Source organism: Rissa tridactyla, chromosome 3, assembly GCF_028500815.1.
Source record: "Rissa tridactyla isolate bRisTri1 chromosome 3, bRisTri1.patW.cur.20221130, whole genome shotgun sequence".
Classification (NCBI taxonomy): domain Eukaryota; kingdom Metazoa; phylum Chordata; class Aves; order Charadriiformes; family Laridae; genus Rissa; species Rissa tridactyla.
This window is the reverse complement of record NC_071468.1, coordinates 61255255-61275597: the sequence shown is the minus strand read 5'-3', so window position 1 is coordinate 61275597 and position 20343 is coordinate 61255255. Positions and strand designations below refer to the sequence as shown.

The 20343-nt window shown below is 36.8% G+C and overlaps 1 protein-coding gene across 7 annotated transcripts in view; it reads left to right on the top strand.

The window, feature by feature from the left end:
• The window catches only part of ADGRG6 (adhesion G protein-coupled receptor G6), a 114550-nt gene that overhangs the window by 80799 nt on the left and 13408 nt on the right, over positions 1 to 20343 (top strand). For all 7 annotated transcript variants that reach the window (XM_054197071.1, XM_054197065.1, XM_054197070.1 and 4 more), the window contains 8 exons: positions 3233 to 3373; positions 6448 to 6564; positions 7695 to 7740; positions 9517 to 9623; positions 11965 to 12092; positions 13433 to 13701; positions 15291 to 15405; positions 16476 to 16759. In XM_054197071.1, the coding sequence (XP_054053046.1) occupies positions 3233 to 3373; positions 6448 to 6564; positions 7695 to 7740; positions 9517 to 9623; positions 11965 to 12092; positions 13433 to 13701; positions 15291 to 15405; positions 16476 to 16759 (1207 nt within the window). The remainder of the gene's footprint in view (positions 1 to 3232; positions 3374 to 6447; positions 6565 to 7694; positions 7741 to 9516; positions 9624 to 11964; positions 12093 to 13432; positions 13702 to 15290; positions 15406 to 16475; positions 16760 to 20343) is intronic.

The following is a 20343-nucleotide window of genomic DNA, read 5'->3' as shown; positions in this document are numbered from 1 at the left end:
GTGTTTGAACATGAAATGTGCCTGTTGTTCCAAGTATGTTTACTGCGGTTCCTAGAAAACCACTTAAAGCCCCCAGTTCTCCCCCTACTTTCTATTTCCTTTTTCCTGCAATCATCCAAACAGATTATTGTAGCATTTCCTTGACTGACAGGAAACTCAGATAAACTCACAGGTTCCATATGGATGAAAAGTAATTTGCTTACAAATCCAGAATGGACTTTATCCTTTTTGTTTTTATTTTTTAACTAATGAAAAGGGAAAATAATCTTTAACAGTCTGCTGCATTACCCATTGTACACTAGCTAACAATTCCATTGATTTATTTCAGCTTTAGAATAAGACACCTAAATGTAGGTATCTACAACCTTCCAGTATAGTTTAAACATCTACTACTAGCAGAGACCTAGGGCTGATACAGTTGTTCACACATAGGTTGATAGGCTTGTGTCGTTTGGGATGTTCGGGGTGGTTCAAGACAGTCACATGGAGCTCGACCAGCCTAGACGTGAAAAATAAAAGGAACACAGGTTACTCAATGCAGAATGGTCTCCAGTGCTACAGTACCTAGATAGGCTGGTATAGTTAAGATATTTGTCATCAACTCAAAAATATTTTTTCTTCTTTTTTCACAAATACAAAAGGTCAGACATTTAAAAGCTATGAAATAGCATTTGAGATGAACATGAGCACCTATTAGGATTTTCCAAAGGTTCTGTTGAAATCAGTAGCAATGAGGTGCCTAGACATTTTAAATTCCACTATATGCCTGTCTGCATCTTATGGCACCTAAATGCTTTTAAAAATGTTGTGCAGTGTATTTTTTTCACAATCATATAAGTCTATGACAGAGGTAATGTAATCTGAATTTCCTAGGAGTCTAACCATTCAAATAGAGTGAGCCTTACCTGGAGAAACATACAGAAAAGATTAAATGGAAAAAAAAAATTTACTGTCATTTGGGCCACAGGAACCAAAATTCAAACAGAATTCAAACAAAACATGGCATTATGAAAATGGTTAAAGACTAATCACTAGAGTATAAGCAATTTATGGAATCAAATTAATTCCCACTGCAAATTGGCAAGACAACAATCCTAAAAAAGTCTGATCATTTTATAAAGTACTATGTACTGTAAATATCAAAAACAGTAATGAAGACAGTGCTATAAAAAGTAGTAGTACTATAAGAGGTTGCAGGCCTTTTACGTGCTGTGTATATAGACTTTGGATCAAAACTCAAATGCTGACTTAAATAGATACAGATGGATTTAATGTAATTGAGTTTTCACATATTCATATTCATAGACATTTTGGCTAAAATGTCTTTGAATTAATTTTATTAGAAATTTTTGATGATTATAAATCTACTTTTATTTAGCTCTCTTATTAATGAAGCTTAATAGCTGATTGTCCTTTGATTGTTATCAAAGGAACGTTTCTTCTCCACATTTCATCCTGTATTTATGGAAAGAGGAAAGGAAAAATTCTGAAGTCAGGTTTGGGATGTTTGCATGTATAATAAGAATTACCATCTGTGGCTTGAGGACATCCAGGAATTTTCTTGCCCTGGAATCATTTATTACAGCACTGTCTAAATAATCATAAAATCCAAACTCCGTCAATTTATTTATAATGTTCCTATTGGAACATGAGCTTGTTCTCAGACTTTCACATTTCCAACAGCTGATTGAGAATTCTTAGCATCCTTCCTACCAGAAAAGTCTGCAGCAGCTGTGGTCACTGTTTATATTTTCCATACCTATGAGGAAAGATACTTGCTATTCCTGCTGGAGGGAGATTCCCTTGTGAAAGCCCAGGTTTTTCACCAGTGATGTGATGATCTATCTCAGGCTCAGCAGGGAGCATTAAACTCTTCAAGCTGTATGTCAGAATGTTTCCAGATTTTATTTCATTTTTTTTTCTTAAAGTAGATATGAAGCAAATGTATCCATGGCAATTTGGAAAGATTCTATTTCAGTCCCCTGTGTCTTTATGTTTCTTGCCAAACCTTTGACTAAGTTAGCTTTTGGTGATTCATATTATTAAATTGTTCCTGTAATATATCCATGCTTCTTTATAGAAGCCTCTTCCACTCTATTTGCAGACAATACCTAATGGGACATCTTTATCACACACGCACACACTTTCTGTTTAGTGTGGCAGAGTTATCTTTTGAAAACCTTTTATTCAACTGCATTTAGCCCGGTCAGGAGATATCTCTGAACCACTTCTTACCATTTTCCAAGGGTGTCTGTTATTCACAGAAACTCAGTGAAAATTTAGAAGTTAAATAAATGTATCAGTAACCTATGGTTTTAAACTTTCTATTAGCTAATGGTGCTTTTAGAATCATACAACTGATGATGAGAGGCATAAATCCATGATCAAGTTGCCTCTGGAGAAGTCAGGAGTGTGAGTTTCCTTATCTCACAGTAAAATTCTTAAACGCTTCTACTGTAGAGCCACTGTGAGATGTCTTGCTCCCCTTCCTTTGATGGGTAAGGTGGCACACCTCGAGTATGCCATGGTGGGAAAACGTGCAGTCACAGAATTGCTTGCTGTCTGGTAGCTAATGAAATCCAGGTTTGCACCCTCACTTATTTCCTGCTCACTTGTTACATCTCTGTGCCGTAGAGGGCTTTCAGCTCTCTGAAACCTTGCCTCTATAGATTAAGCTTATATTGATGGCAGAAGGTGTCTTTTTTGTGCTACATAGCACAATAAATACAGAGAGGTGACACTAATCATTGTTTTAAAATCTCCCTTCTGTAACAGAGAAATGAGAAAAACTCATAAGAGAATTAATTCAGACGTGCAAACCAAGGTGAATAATACAGCTCAAGAAAGAAGGATTCAGAGCATATTTTTCCATTCTCAACATTTTTTGGTATGAGGAAAAATATCTTGAAGGCTACTGAAAATTATTATGAGTGCCATTATTGCCATCTCATTATTTCCAAATCATCATTATAGCAGTGGAGGAGTTTGTTTGTTTTATCTAATACCCTTCTGTAGCAGAAGACTGATCTCATGCTGGAAACGTGGGAAAACCTCCTAATCCTTTTTTGTATTTATTTATTGGATCAACTCTTCGTAAGTACAGGTCATATTAGCATCGATTGGTTCTAGTCCCATGTTTTGATATCTTTGCGTAAGGGTGTGAATCTGGTTGCGGGCAATGGATGGTTTGGGTTTTGTCTGAACACGTTCTTCTTTTGTTTTTATTTAACAGATAGATTTTGACAAGGATCAGACAAATGCCTTCGCTTCTGTTGTTCTGCCACCAAGTTTACTGAGGAATTTAAGTCAAGAAGAGTTTGAAGTTATATCCAGGGCTCAATTTACTTTCTTCAATAAAAATGGTCTTTTTCAGGTAAACTTTAATGTGTTTGAAGTCATTTGAGTTAGGGTGAGTCAAAGGCAGCTGCTAAAAGTTTTCTGCAGTGTAATCATTTTACAGCATCTCATGAGTTATAGGAATGGGAAGATGATAGCAGATATAGGCACTAGAGACAGTGTTATGTTCAGAGTGATAAAATAGACAAAGTGCCCAAGTTGAATTAAAGTCAGTATTTCGACTGCAAATTCCTGCCACGTGTGAGATAAACTTTTTCTCAGGGTAATCGATGGAAAACCTGGACGTGAGCTGACAATGTGTGCTCACAGCCCAGAACGCCAACTGCATCCTGGGCTGCATCAAAAGCAGCATGGCCAGCAGGTCAAGGGAGGTGATTCTGCCCCTCTGCTCTGCTCTGGTGAGACCCCACCTGCAGTGCTGCGTCCAGCTCTGGAGCCCTCAGCACAGGAAAGACATGGACCTGTTGGAGTAAGTCCAGAGGAAGGCCACAAAAATTATCATAGGGCTGAAGCACCTCTCTTACAAGGACAGGCTGAGAGAGTTGGGGTTGTTCAACCTATGCATACTAGTCTTCTTTTCATACATGTATTCTCATAAGCACACAGTGCTTTAATATGGAATAAGGATAACAATACTTGTACCTGAAAACTAAAGGGACTCAGGTAGATCTGATTTTTTTCTCCTTTGGGTCCCATAACAGAGCAATTATAAATATTTCCTGTGTGGTAGATGCCAAAAAATTAGGAAGAGTTTGCAGCTTGGAAAAAAAAACTAAAAACCTATTTTGAAAAAAATAATGAGTTAATTAAGAAGGAAACATTGTTTCATAGTGAACTGTAGACTGAGCCTCAGAAGACTTGAGTTTGTTTTCCCATTAGTATTTCAAGTGACCTTTGGCTCTTGTGCATCCGCAGAACTCTGTAGTATTGTATTGTCCCTATATTATCGTTTTTATTGGCAGAGTATCCAGATTCTTCAGATAATCTAGGCAAGAAAATACCCATGACCCCCAGTTGCCTTCTGAAATACACCCCAAAGTATCTTTAACTATTTAAAATAGTCTTCATTTGAAGCCTGCTTTTGAGAAAAACAGGATGGATATATTTAATAAAGAAACCAGAATACAGATGTCAGCTTGTCATAACGGCATGAAATCATATAAAGACAGAATGTGTCCTTTACTGGTACTGGAATGTGTTACTAATTGATACTTAATAAGTCATTGAAAAGCAAAAAAAAAGGTAAATTTGCAACTAGAATTCCTTCCTTTTTTTGTGTGTGTTTTTCAAGATATTCATAGATAACATGTTCAAAACAATTAATTCAAAATGTGTAAAACTCACATTTTAGTAAGTCTAAAACTAAAGTCTCAAAAAATAAAGTCTAAAATTAAATTGATCCCCATGATATCTTAAACTCAATAACTTTATCTATTAGTATAAAAGTATTTCATAAATTAAAAATTAAAAGACGGGTATATGTAGTGCTTAGGCATATGGTTGAGTGATGGGTTTTGTTAATGCTAGGTTGATAGTTGGACTAGATGATCTGAAAGGTCCCTTCCAACATAGGCAATTCTATAATTCTAAATATTTTTATTCCAACTGCAATTAAAAAAAAATAAATCCCAGTGCTATTAGCTGTATTTAGTATAAGACTTCAACATAGCAGTGAAACATCATACTTCACATCATTGGAGGGTTTTTTTAATTACAACTGAGAGAATGCTACTAAGTTCTTTCTTGTCATTCATTAAAATCTGATGGTTACATTACTTAGAAGACTATATGAAAAATTGATGTAAGCTATTCATGTGGGATTCATTTCACCAAAAGTAGGTGTGTTCAATGTACATACCTATGCCAGAACTTTTGTTTATAAGCTGCCTTCAAAGCCAGTTGATGGAAAAGAATGGACCCTTGGTGGTAGGCAGTAGGTTTTCTCTTGTTTGAATGCTCAAGACCTGTATTGAGGTTCTGCTATTTCATTCTTCTGGAATTTTTAAGTTTTAAGGAAATTATGTCTCAAAGCTCCTGTATACTCTGAAGTACTGTGTTTGAAAGCTCTTAGATGTGGTTCCTAGGAAACCAAATATTCTTCTCAGGGTAACATGCACTTAATAACTGAAGCTATTCTGTCTCTCATGAGTGCTGGCATCTCATGAGCCCAGTGCTGAGCTGATACCAGACATCTTGTCAGACTAACAAAACCCCTGTACTGAAGGACTCAGGAGCATTCAGGAGTTTGGCAGCCCAGATTTTTGTGGGAAAAGTGAGTGGCAATAGACTTTGTTTGACCTAAGATCTGCCACAGACAGTGACCAACCTTCCCAGTTTCCCATAAGGCCAACCAGGCAAATAACTATGCAGGCTTCAATGGAATTTTATCAAAAGAAAATAGTATTTCCAAAGCACTTCCAATTTAATAAATCATCAGTTTACAAGAAAAACTTTTCTTTTGGAAAATTCTCAACCTGATACTATTTCACTGCAGGTTAGAAACAGCATTGCTCAGTGATAAAGTCAGTCTTCTATTTAAATGCCCACCAAATAAGACTTTGTAGAAAATAATATCTCATACATTATGTAACATTGCTTAAAATTTTTTTACTAGTTCTTATTCATTGTAAGATGGAGGATGATTTAGCAACTATACACAGAAAACAGGTTATTCTCCAGAAACTTTGCATCGACTAAAGAGGACAACGCTGACAGTAAGATAAGCGAGCTAGTTCATTCTTGTTTAGGGAAATGAGCTAGTCATATCATGGGTTGTTATCTGCTACATTGTTTGAGTTATAATTTTGTTGTCATCAGACATACTGATTAAAAGGTGAATTTATGCCTTCTAACCTCTCTCTATAATTGTGCCTATGTATGTTTATGACTATAAGGAAAATAGGAAAACTTCCATGAGACAAGCCCATAATTTGATTTTATAAACATAATGTTCTTATATTGCGTGATCAAAAGTGTAGAAATGCTGACAACTTATTTATTCTGGCACGCTGCAAAAATGAAACTGTGTATTCTGGCTTTTAAGTTATGTGCTGTGTAAGCATTTATTGTATTTTTCTGAATCTTTCAAAGGATGCAGAAAATCCTGCCAATTTGACCAGTTTTGTGGTGGCATGCAGTATTGGAAACATAACCATTCAGGATCTTCAGGATTATGTGAAGGTTACAATTAAGCATACCAAACTTCAGGTAAGACAAGGCTTATTATTCAGAACAAGAGACATGCATATTATATATAGTAAAGACTGAGCACACAGCCTGACTGATTTGGATGGATTTTGAGTAAGAGCATAAACTTAAATGGAAATAAAAACATGAGAACAAAAGCAAGTAGGCAAAAAGTGAAAACAAATAACATCTCCCATCCTGACACATTTCTACTCCATTCATGATCTAACATTTATCTGAAAGATTATTGATTCTGCCACGCGGAGGCAATTTCTGTGACAATAACTGTAGGCAAAACCTCTGTTCATGACCATGTTCATGACCAGTGACACAATTTATTACACTGAAACTTTAGAAAGACTTAAATTCTTTGATCAAACATGAATTGTTTTGTTAATAGTTCCCCAAGTTATGTTGTTGTTATGTGGCTTTCAGCAAAGGAAGAAGGGACAGAACCACATTGTTAAAGGATGACTACAATTAATTTAGGGAAATACAGACCAAATGCAACCTTTTGGCGCATACTGTTTCAGTTAAAAAATGTGTGAGCTTGACTCTGTTCTCCGACATGTTGTCAGCACCTACTCCAAAAAACACCAATAGCACTAGAGAAGTTATGAAAGAAGATGTTAAAGTGCAATACCTAAGTAAAATGTTTATGCAATGAGAAACTGGTTTGTAATTCTCACAGTTTGATTAAATTTATCCTGCATTTCATTATAATGTTTATTTTAAGGTCAGGCAAAACAACATCCACTTAGGTTCAGCAGGTTTTTGCACATTTTCAAGGCCAGTTACATAGATGATTCACTGAGAAGTCCTGAGGAAGTCAACAGTAAAAAGTATTTAGACTGTGTAAAGACATCATACTAATGCATAACTTTAGTGAGACAATAAAACTTCATTATTTTGAGGATGTGGAAAGGGAACAGTGCAGGGGAACAGTGCTCTAGATTTTATAATCTGGGCAGATCTGTTTTTCCAGCAGAATAAGTAATAATTTGACAGTAGGCAAAATTTCAACAGTAGAAATGATATTTATTCTTCTGCTGATGAAAAGATATGTAGTAAAACATCTGTTGTAAATATATATGTCGATGAGCTTTGTGTCTGAAGATGTATACAAAGTCTACTTTTGCATGTGTTCTTAGGAAGATCCTAAGCCTACCTGTGTCTTCTGGGATATGAACAAAAATGGTAAGTATAAAAATACTGTAATTTATTTTATGTGAGGAATAAAGGTATCTAAGTTTTAAAATTGGTCAGTCTTGGCCATTTTGCTTCTTAATCAATCCTTGCAGAACTAAATTATGTCTTTAGGCTGTATCATTTTTTCTGGTTAGAACAGTTGCTTGTAACAGCAGATGTTAAATATTCTTTTAAAAAGTATTTTCATGTAAATTTGTTTAACATTTTTAATTTGTAAATTGTTTCTCTACTTTTCTATATCTGATAGTCATTTTTCACTGATCTGTCTGTATATGCAAATTAAATAGTAATGCTACTCAGACATATGAATAGAATATGAACGGTTCTTAGCCATGCTTTTTAACTCGTCACTTTTAAAGTGTTGGGTTATTTAATTTTTAGGTTGTGCCTATTACAAAACTTAAGATTTTTTTTCCTGTGGAAGAAGGAACTACATTACACAAACTTCATCTACTTTGTTAATGGATGACAGTCAGCATGATGAGGTCCCATATGGAGAGACACATTAACAAGACAGCATTTTAGCCCATTCTTCATTGCTACTGCCTAACCCGTGTGTGATGTTACACTCAGGCCCTTCATCCTTTGCACAGACAAAGCCATTCTCTGGGATGACTTTCCAGATCCTTCTATTTTAGAGATCACTACTGAGATGTTACTCTTCCTTACAATGAAACAGATAGAGTGAAGAAGTAACTGTCCTTAGCAGGGTTGGAGGGGTTTAAGTACAGAGAGTCTTGCAAGAAATAAATTTACCATCCAAAGTGGTACTTCAAAGTGGGAAATACAGACAGAAGAATTGAGGATAATGCAGAAGGATAAAAGAGCGCCAAAAAAAAAGAAGAATCTAGTTAAGAAGCTAAACTTAAGAAGCACATCAAAGGAGAAACACACAGGGAGGAAACTATTCTCAGTGGCCGCTTCAGTGGGAGAGAGTTTCAAGTGGTTTTGGAACATGTTCACAGTCTCTTGAGAGATTCTGTCTTGAATTTGAGGTAAAGTTATAGGGCCAGTCAGATAATTTGCTGGATTTTGCCTGGAGTTGGTCAAAAATGTCTTTAAGAGTTCAGAGAATATGAACTATATCACAAAATCAGTTCATATTTTATCAGGGAAAAATGAAAGGGGAAGTAATCAGAAATACAAATTTGACTTTTTAACATTTAATTTTTAAAAATAAAATCTTTCTACTTATTTTTCAGAATAGCCTTTTCAGGTGGGGTGATCAGGGGATAGTTTCCTTTATGCTTTTTCTTAAGGCCACAAAGGATACTTGTGATTACCCACTCGAACCTCCCGCGTTCCATGCTGCAGAGAGGAAGGGCGGCACCCTCTGCTCCTGGGCCATAAATGCTTTCATGTGCCTGGGGATATGGGAGTAGCAGGGAGGCAGGTGCAGACATCACATCGGCGTGGTAAAAGGGAGTTCTAAAACCATCTTATTGTTGGGCTAAACTAAGGTGTGTCTTAATGCGTGATCCACATAGTAGGTCTTATTCATCCCTCATTAAACAAAAAGCTCTCTACCTTTATTATAGATCTCCATGTATTGCTTCTGCTCAGTAGGCCATTACTGGGACACTCATCTGGTGTTATTCTCTGTAGAAACTAGGAAATCTGACACTTGCTTTTTGCCTGATCGTTCACTCGTTCAATTTGAGAAAGCATTTCTGCATTTGCCCAAGACAAAGTGAGAAATCTGTTAAAAGAGGTGGTGGTATGAGTTTGTTGAAAGGTATGGTTTCTCCCATTTCATTTCCACAGGTGGCAATGGTGGCTGGAACCCTGAGGGCTGCCAAGTGGACGCAGAGTCCAATGAAAATGAGACAGTTTGCTTGTGCAACCACCTCACGCACTTCGGGGTCCTCATGGTAGGCAAACTCACTGTTCGCCAAGTTACCTTCCTTAGAAACGGCAACACAATTTTTGTCTTGAGTCAAGACAATCCTCATTTTTATTACTTGGGGTGTTCCTTTTGTACATGATTTTTAATAATAATACATCATCTTTCCCCCTGTTGTCATAAAGTTATTTTTCATAGCAAAATAACTAATGATAAGGATTCAGGAATGAGGTAGTGAATAAAGTTAGTAACGAAAGCATATTATTATTATTATTATTATTATTATTATGTTCTTTACCAGTGGCTAAGTATTATAAAATAAAAAGTAAAATATGCCTATAAAAATATTCTATATTTTGAAAAGTACTGTGCCACTAAAGACCTGGGGTTGAGACTTCTGAGCGATATTAAAATACAAATAGCATATTATAACATCCAACTTCAAAGTTGAGGCATGGCTGGGTGAAAAAGAAAGTCAGGGACTGTAAAACCAAAGCCCGTACTAAGGTTCCCATTAGCAAAACAGAAAAAATGTATTAAGTCCTAAGGTGCAGGGGGTCCCTGTCATTTCCCTTAACGATATAATCTGGCCACTGAGGGCTGGTACAAAATGTGTAACCCGTACGCTATCAGAGCCTTAAGCAAAGTCTCCAGTCTGGGCGGCCGAGATAGGTAGGGCATAGAGTATCAGGGAGATGAAAGAGGGAACCATACAAAGCACTTCAGCCTCGGTAGCATCATTCCTCTAGCATTAGGTGCCTTCAGCAATTTGCATGTGTGAAGTTTTCTTTAAGACTGAAAAATACCAATGTGGAAAAGGTGGAATACTGCTATCTTTTTTCAGTATTTGGTGATTTTTTTACACTCAGTAGTGGGCTGAAATGCTTCTTTCCATCTGAAATTAATATTCTTTAGCCTCTAAAACATACCTGAAGGAAAGATGTTTGCTCCTGATCACAGCAATGCTGTGGAAATATTTGGGTTTTGCTTTAACTTGTTGCAATGACACATAGGATATAACCACACAAGGGAGCCGCATGCACTGACTTTTTCAGCTTTGGCCTTCCAGAGCCTTCTAAATAGAGCTGCTCTCTTCATGTCATGCTCAGATGTAGATATGAAAAAGCCACAAGCTTTTTGTCTTTTTGCAAGCTAAATTGTGGTCTTGTTTCACTTTTCATCCTCGAAAGGAGAAAAAAAGGGCTTTCTTCAGGATATATTCAATGAGTCCCTTCTCTTCCCTGAATGCTTTTGTGGCAGCGGCAAATAAGGCAGAAGTTCTTTGAATTTGGGCTGTGTTCCAATAGATTTTTACAGTTTTGGCCCTTCTAATTGCTTTCCATTTGAATAATCTTTTCTGACTTTAATTTAGATATTAAATTATTTTCAAATAACACTCTCTTTTTGTATATAAACAAACTGTCGTATAAGGTTGGGACAGGGTGTAAAAAACTGCATACAGCGCCTTTCTTTTCCTATGAAGAATGGTGTATTTTGTAGCATTTTCTTGGTTTCTTTTTGCTGGATAGATTTGCTAGGGACAACAGTGACACTGGCTGTAGAATGGACACCATTATATGTTAGTATTTGCTCACATTTACTCCACAGTAATATAGATCCAAAAAGTCTCATTTTTTCTTCTCCTTAAAGGAAATAACACTGGCATTTATTCTCAGACGGTACTATGTGGCAATTACAGTTGGACAGAAAACTGGAAAAAAAATCCTCAGAATGTTCCTGCTTCATTTCCAATTTTTTTTAAAATGTTGTCTTTGTCACTATTTTTCTGACCATTTCTATTTATAACTGTAGTTTGCATGTCAAAACAGACCATAAAACCAAAAAGCAATATCTTGCCCTTGGTTTCACCCGTAGATGATTAGCTACATTGACTCTTATGAACTTGTAATAAGGAGAAATGATGTCAGAAACTCTCCAGAATGTTGCACGTTTCACTATTAATACTTTTAAATTACATTTTCAATACACATTGAACTTAAATATCTACTTAAAGTGAGTTGTCTACAAGCAACTGAACTAAAATGTTTGGAAAGGGGAAATCTTTCCAGGGAAGTACATTTGAATTGCTGGTACTGAATTATAAGGGTCAGTATCAGGCTCTGTCTATCTGCTGATCACAGCAGTTATAATATTTAAAGCACAATGTTTTCAAGAGCTATGGGAAGGAAGTGAGAGGTGTAACGACTATAGACTAAGTATACTCTGCAAACATGAACCCTAATGTCAGGGTTATAGTGGTTTTGCCAAAGCGCTTTTGAGTTTTACTTGACAGATTACCAAGAAATAGTCTTGTGCCTGTGGAAAAGGTGTTTGCTGTAACTGATGCCTCTTCCTCCTCTCTCATGTAGGACCTTCAGAGAACCATTACACAAATAGACCCACAGAATACCAAGGTCCTCACCTTTATCACTTACATAGGCTGTGGGATATCTGCTATATTTTCAGCTGCAACTCTTCTGACATATATTGCATTTGAGTAAGTACTGGTTCTGTGGAAAACATCACAAAGGAAGTACCTGTATGTGATGAATGAAATAAATTAGTTATATGGTTGGTGTGGTTTATTTGTCTAGGAAGGGAAATCTATGTTGTTTTTTTTTTTTAATAACTGCAAAATCGTGGTCACAATGTTGTTAGTGGAAATTTTTTCACGGGGACATAAGTTCAGGCTTTTTCCTCCTGTTTCCAACGTGTTGTGCTGCTCAGCCTGGGCAACAAGGCTAATGTGTCTCAAAATTTTTCTCTTTTGGGGGTACAGTGTTCTCTAGATTCTAAACATATATGTATTATTTTAAAACCCACAACCAGGCTTTTTGTAAAAAGAAAACAAAACAAAACTTGCCTGTGTGAGCAAAACAAGTCATAAGTATAAAAAGAGAAACTTCCAATTCAAACAACTACGTTCTAAAGCCCTTCAGAAGTAAGTAGGAAGAGAAATAAAATTAAGACAAATTGTGCAGTTCTACAACAACTTCAACAGCAGTCCTACTGAAATGGGAAAATGACTCAAGGGAATGCAAAAGTTTTGAAGTGATACAGTTCTGTGAACAGTGAAAAGAGAAAATGAAGTCATGTCAACACAAAGGAATCATTCTGCCTGTAACAGGACAGGACAGAGTAGCTGCTGAAGAAGGATAGTTTGCTGGGGGGTGAAAAAGGGGGTTTTCGAGTTCTAAATATCTCCAGTGATTGCATTCCTATTGCGTTACCTATGGTATAAGGTTCTGGTCCAAGATGGCAGAAATTGTTAACTTGCCCCTCAGCTCATGCACTTCAATGTGTATCAGTTAAAAAAGAAAATTTACTTGATCTTCAACCTTCCTAAGATTCTATTATTAAAAAAAAACAACCCTCAAACAAACAAACAAACAGAAAACAGCACGCACTGGACAATATATTCAAAAAATTAAGCAAAGATTTACATATAAAATGATCAGAGATGAGTTTCTGGTCAGCTGTATTTTGAAAGTTTTCTTTTCATTTTCTTCAATTTTCATTTGAAGTACAAAACACATTGTATTACATTTAATTTGAAAGTTTTTTTAATAATAAATCAGCTGCTAAAATATTGTGGCAGTTAATTAGCTCATTAAGGACCCAAAGAAAGTGGTGGCTTTCCCTCACCACATACAGCAGAAGCCTTCGGTGATACCACACAGAAGTACACATCACTATGCCTTATTGCCAAAAAGGCTTACAGCTAGAAGGGAGATCCCTGTGCTTTTATTTACTTTGTAAACTGGTACACTCAGCTGCTGTAAGCAGCTTGGGTGATTCAAGCCAATTAATCATATGCACCTGTATTTCTCTCATTAGGAAGCTGCGAAGAGATTATCCATCCAAAATCCTGATGAATTTGAGCACAGCCCTGCTCTTTCTTAACCTGATCTTCTTGCTTGATGGCTGGATTGCGTCATTTGACATAGATGGCCTCTGCATAGCTGTAGCTGCGCTTTTGCACTTTTTTCTTCTGGCCACCTTTACGTGGATGGGACTAGAAGCTGTTCATATGTACATTGCTCTAGTGAAAGTGTTCAACACCTATATACGGCGATATATACTGAAGTTTTGCATCATTGGCTGGGGTGAGTTCAGTAGATGCAGTATTTACATAGCGTGTATTTTGAAATGATGCTACATAAAAGGTCTCTATCACAAGTGCAGAGCAGAATCAAAAATCAGCATGGCGTTTCCTTCCCCCTGCCCCATGGCAGTGCCAGCGTACAGACAGCCCTCCCTGCCACCAAGTTCCCCAGTATAATTCTGTGCAAACACACCGTAACTGGCACTCCCCACCCAGAGCAGCTCAGCTCACAGCCTGAGGAGGACTGGAGCGACCAGGTAAACTGGTTTACTTTCCAGAGAGGCCAGAATGGGAGAGGGGAAATGCTAGTGTCACATCAGAGATGGAGAACCGTGGCACACAATGAATTCAGAAACTCTTGCAGTTGCTACAAAGCCTATGGGGATCTTTGCATTAACTTTCAAAAAGCTTTCAATCCAGCTTAAAGTTTCTTGCCAGCTAGTACAAAGCCTATGGGCGGAATCAGAAACAACCAAAATTTCCTGAGCTTCTGCACAGTGTTTAAACCACAGAGAGATCCTGCCTGCCCTAAGCGGTGTACACTGCAGGACTGAAATGGAAAATGTAGTACTGAAAAATAACTGTGAGGCTCAGGCAGCAAGGCTTTTATTCTTCATTTTTTTTCTATATCAGGAATCTGTGCCTTCAGCCTGAAAGCACATATTGTCTTTGAAATAATACAACACAATACAAAACCATTAACCTCATGGCTAGAGCACTGACCTCAGTCCAACTGATAATTGATGTCTTTCCATTGGCAACTAGCATCCTCTTTGGCAACCTCAGCAGAGGACAAGGACTGAGTGGTCGGAAAAGCAAATTAACCTCTTCCCCTTTGAATCTGTTTTGTCACAGCAAGAATAAGACATGTAAATAAGACATGTCAGGAAACGTACGTTTCTTTTGTGTGACCTGTACCTCTCTGCACAGAGTTCTCTTCTGCATAGTTGTCTATCTTCCAAAAATATTACCTTTACCTTATTATTGAAAAAAAAATATAGTTTGCTTGATTTTGGGGGGGACACATTTAAGTAAAGGATACATAATGCTGTGGAAAAAGAGAAGATGTTTACAATCGAGAGAAGCGGTGGAGAAATTACAGGTTCAAGTTCGTGTTCCCCAGTTTCCCAGCCTAATCAAGTGACATTAGCATCTCTGGAAAAAAAAAAAAAAAAGACAAAAATCCCAATACCATTCCTCCATTAGATCTTGTTTTTGCAATAGTTCGTTAATCTTTTTCTCACTATATGATGAGAGCCTGTGTGCAATTGCAAATTTAACTTTGGGTAACTAAGGGAGGTTATTTTACTTTAGTTCCCATATGGCATACTAAAATAGCATATTCTACCTTACAGAATATTATGAGGCTTATTCATTAATGCTCATTAAGGGCTTTGAAATTTTTATATATTTGTACTGTTTGAAAAATTGTTTCCTTCTAGTTCTGTGTGCAGTTTTCTGACATAGAACTACCTCAGGATACTCTGTACTAAAGCAATAGGAATGGAGACATCAACAACTCAGCTTTGCCTGGTGATTTTGAAGGTTTAGGAGATTTGAAAGCAAACTACATGTTTTCTTGTGTTACAGGTTTGCCAGCTCTGGTGATAGCAATTGTTTTAGCAAGTGCTAATACAAATGCAAGTAATATCTATGGCAAAGAGTTATACGGCAAAGATGCTAATGGGCAAGGGGGAGATGACTTGTAAGTATTTCTTTTAATCTTTTTCAACTTAGCATTTACAACCTGAAAAAAAAATATTAACATCAGTCAGATCGCTTTGGAAAAGTCAGAGGTGCATTAAAAAAGCAAAGTGGGGAAAATCATCTTCTAGATTATTTGAATCTGAAGTGTGAAGAAGGTGATAATCTGCGTTACCCAATGCCAGGTACAAACACTCCTCTGGAAAAAGAAAAATTCATAAGTTTTGTCATGAAAATAAAATAAAAATACCTGGTTTGTTTTAACTTAAGTGAAAGCTCTATCTTCTAGCTAAGATATTATAAATATTATAAAAATAGTCTCCTTTGTAAATAAACCAGACTTTTGTCAATGTAATTCAACAGCTTTCTATGTTCTCTTGATATCCAGATAATAACCTCCAAATGCCAAAATTTTTACATGACTGTTACTCGTTTTCTGTTCCTTGCCTGGCAAAGCTTCATCATGATAAATAAAAATGTCAGTCTGTATTTTTATTAAAGTATCAAGCTAAGCATTCTAGCCGTTTGCTGCTAGAGGAATAAGCTACATGCTGGCATGACAAGACATGGCTGACTGTCAAATGGCTACCTCAAAGGACTGCCCATCCTGCTTCTTCTCCAGAGATGTATGAGTTCTTCTTTAGCTTGAGTGGCAGAAACTTGCGATTTTGATACTGAAGATCTAAGTTTGCCTATTCTGTTACTAAAGCTTCCTATGCTTCACCCAGATGAACATGGTGAAGCTACTCATACTGAGTCTAAGCTTTCCATGATGGGATTGCAGTTCCCACAGCTAGTATCTGAGGTCAGATTTCCTTTTTAATTATTTTTAACTAAAACGCGGTACAAGCCTCAGATTTCTGACATGACAATACTGTGGGCCGTAGTCACTTAAGATGCCACTGGGCTTCATCCTCTTTACAAACAGAAAAGCGACAAATGTTACATTTCCAAGTATAGCTCTGCATCACTGGTATCAGACATTGACTGACTTTCCTTGGAGTCCTATACATAATTGGAGGATAGCTTGCATTATCTAAAAATGGTCATATTTTTGTATTTTTTTTACAGCTGCTGGATCAAGAATGAAGTTGTGTTTTATGTGACTTGTGCCGGCTACTTTGGAATCATGTTTCTGATGAATGTTGCCATGTTTATTGTGGTGATGGTGCAGATCTGTGGGAGGAATGGGAAAAGAACTAATCGGAGCTTGAAGGAAGAGATCTTGAGGAACCTCCGTAGCGTGGTCAGCCTGACCTTCCTCCTGGGCATGACATGGGGCTTTGCCTTTTTTGCCTGGGGTCCCTTAACTCTTCCTTTCCTGTACCTCTTCTCAATTTTCAATTCATTGCAAGGTAAGATGAATTTCTTTTCTGTGAACAAATAATATGTGAGATGTTGCTGTTCTGGGACATATTATGTCCAGTGATTTGACTGGGGAACTCTGTCTGGATTTTCCCTTGATACTAAACCCTCATTAGTTTCCCCTTATGCAGAATAATGATACCAACTACATATGTGTTGAATATCTTAGTTAAATTAATTCATGTTTCAAGGTCTTTTCCATAAAATGCACTGTATTATAAATAGTGCTATTCCTAGCTAACAGTCCACAGTGATCTCTGTTGAGATAGATGCTGTATGACCTTCAACATTTCCTTTCACTGATTATAACAAATATAGGAAGCCTCTTTCCTTAATTTATTCCAGCAGGGAATCTGTAAAGCTCTTAACTATTTTATTAAGGCATGAGATGCTCATAAAACAAAATTTAGTCCATTTTCAGCGTGGAGACATAGCCTTTGGTTCTTTAAGGAAAATCCAGCGGCTGTTATAGTCAGCTTATTTTTGTTTCCTTTACTGAAGTTTTGAATATTTTATTTTTCCAACATAGTTCATCCTTCTGAAAAATGCTATAAATTATAATCAAATAGTTATAAATTACAGAATTGTATAGCTGACATTTAAAAGAATTTTCGCTCAGAGATGAAATTTGTGTATGTACCAAATGATGTAAGAATCTCCACCTCCGCTTGCCCTACCCGCTAATAAAATGCAATTAAAAACGTAACAAAGAGAAAACCCAAGAAGGTCACGGGAGGGGTATGTGTTATACTACACACGTATTGATACAAAAGATAAATTTGCCTGAAAAAAAACATAACAAAAAACAAACCCAGGAATGTCATTGGAGGAACATGTGTTATGCCACACAAATATTGAGATAAAAAATAAATTTTCCCAGGGTCAGCAAAATATCTTCCCTTATGGAAAAAGTACTTAATGTTACACTGTGTGGATTTTATCTGTCACAGTTGAGACGTATTTACTGCGCTAAGAGATTTATTGAACTTTCGTGGAACGAGAATAATGTTGTGGGTTTTGGTTTGGGCAAGTTTCAACCTAAAATGCTAGGCAAAATGGCAAAAATTGTTTGGAATTGTTCTTTCTAAAGAGTTTTTTTTCCAAAGGACAGTTTCTGATACTCCCCTAGCAGCATAATGAAGTATTTGCTGCAATATGTCCACGTTAGAAATTCAGAAGGGCCTAGAGAGATTAGAAGTATGGGAAGAACATGAAAAAAGATTAAAACTCTGAAAAGCATGCCAAGGATAAAATTCAACGAGTTCTCTGTAACCAGAATTTCCAGTGCAATCAATTAGGCTTGTATGTGCAGAGTGTGCATAAAGTTGATCACCACTGCTTAAGTCTCTGTGGGGTAATAGCACTGTTCAATGGAAAATGAATTTTTGGAAGGCAGTTAAGTCAGAAGACGAAACTGAAAAACCTGAGGAGTTGCGCTTTTCACAGATTGTGGTAGCAAAAATGGCACAGTATATGTTCAGGCCTGTCAAATCAGGCACAGAAGATAGCAATCCCGTATCTGAAAACGCTTACTGCTGTGTCAGAAAGAGCTAGGCAATAAACAAAAAATAGGATATTTAAAATCACATACGATGGGTGTAGTGCACATGTAGCAGTAAAGGGATGGTATGGAGCAAAGAAAAATTTAGGATTTGTATCTGGTAGCATTTCCCAGCGGCAAAAAGCAGTTCCGTATGGCAAGTCTTTCATCGGTATTAGCATGAGCTTAATTATTGAGCCCTCAGTAAATATGTTTATTCTCTCTTGCAAGTTTTTGAAAACTGCACTAGTATTTTAAGTGATACCAGAAGCCTCCATCAACCTAGTTTTCTGTGCACTGGCAGTGAAAAAGTAAATTGCAGCAACTACTGGTGTTACTGTACTTTGCTGTTTTATCTACATAGGAAATGATTTTTCTCTCTTTGGAACATCTCTTTTTTTGGCTGCTCATTTTATACATATGCCTGGGCAAGCCAAATACTTTCAAGTCAGAGCCAAGCTAGAGCCAAGCCTGGGGTCTGATTTGGCTCTGGGAAACAAAACCAAAGCTGTATTACTAAAGCACATTGTAAACTTAATGAATAATGAAATACAGAGAAAAAAAAATCAGACCAAGCCCAGACAGGGCAAAGGCAAAGTACTTAATGCAGTACACTCGTTTTTTATTACCATTTAGAATATTTTCTTTTTTAACCATTCAGAATATTCCAAGCATTCACCACAATTTAATTAAACGTCAATTTAGCAAGTTTGTAGCTATACAGAAGTCCTAAGAGGTACTTTGGACCACAAACAACTGCATAACTCTAAGCCTGTAAGAGCTGCAAGTGACTGCATTGGAATTACTCTGTGCTTAAAAGAAATCAGACACAGAAATATTTTACTAAATGCAAACATAGTGACCTTAATTCAACAGAGCTTGCATATGGGATGCATTAAGGTGTGGTTGCCTTCCTTAAATTGTGCTTTTTTTTTTTCCCCCCCATCAGCTCTATAAAAAATTTTGCAAAAAAAGTGTTGCGTGACACAACCTTTACCTAAACTTAACTGCTCTCAGCGGTCGCAGCCTGGCCTGACGGCTATAAGCAAAGTCCAGTTCAATGACAAGCATTCATGCAAAATTAGACCTCAGTACTTTGGAGAGAGGATAATTTTATGCTCCAGAGCAGTTTTTTCTAAGCTATACCCTGCCATTTTGTTCTACCAGCTGAAACATTGTCAGCAGTAGTATACGGAGCTATTCATGATGATCATAAAGGAACGGTCTCTAAAGATGGCACTTAACCCTCTTTGCCCACTTTATGTAGCATTTATTCATGTTTAAGATATAATGACGAGGGATTTGGTGGTAACATTTTGCCATCAGGTGTTCAGCCCCAGCTTGGCTCTCTCCCAGTGAATAAAAGTACAAGAAGAACAGGCCAAGCTGGAGAACAACGGAAGATTCCACAGCCAGTGCCTGCCTGGGAAGCGCCAGGAGCATATGAGATTTCCAACTTCTATATTTAGCTCCAAAGTATCTCTGTAGAATGACGAAATCATACCATACGCCCAGTTAAAACCTTCTTTACCATGTGACAGGTGCTTAGCTTCTGGTTTGAAAATAAAGATTATAAAGTTGCATGAGAAATATGAACTCTAGAAGAACATTCTTAAAACACATTCATTGCAATTGCATACACAAACCAGGTAATTTTCTTCAGAATTAAGTAGCTGGACACATAATTGGTACTTCTGAACATATTATTACAATTTTCATAACCATTCCAAGTGCATGCATGTGATGCACATACATCCAAGTGTGCATTTTCAGGGCACTCTTTAGTGTCTATTACAAGACTTCTGGTTTTAAAAGAATACAACCTAGTTCTGTAGATATGGAACAGGAGGAGATAAAATATCTTCTTGCTAATATAATAGTGTCTGTATTTACTTTGCAATCTGGTTCTTGTTCTTGCAGAATACTCATTTGGTTCAAAGACAAAACCTTTTAATTATTTTCCTGTATCTAAATCAACAGTGTCAATAAAAGAGGTCCTATTCTCTTTCTTCTGATATCCCAAGCACTTATATA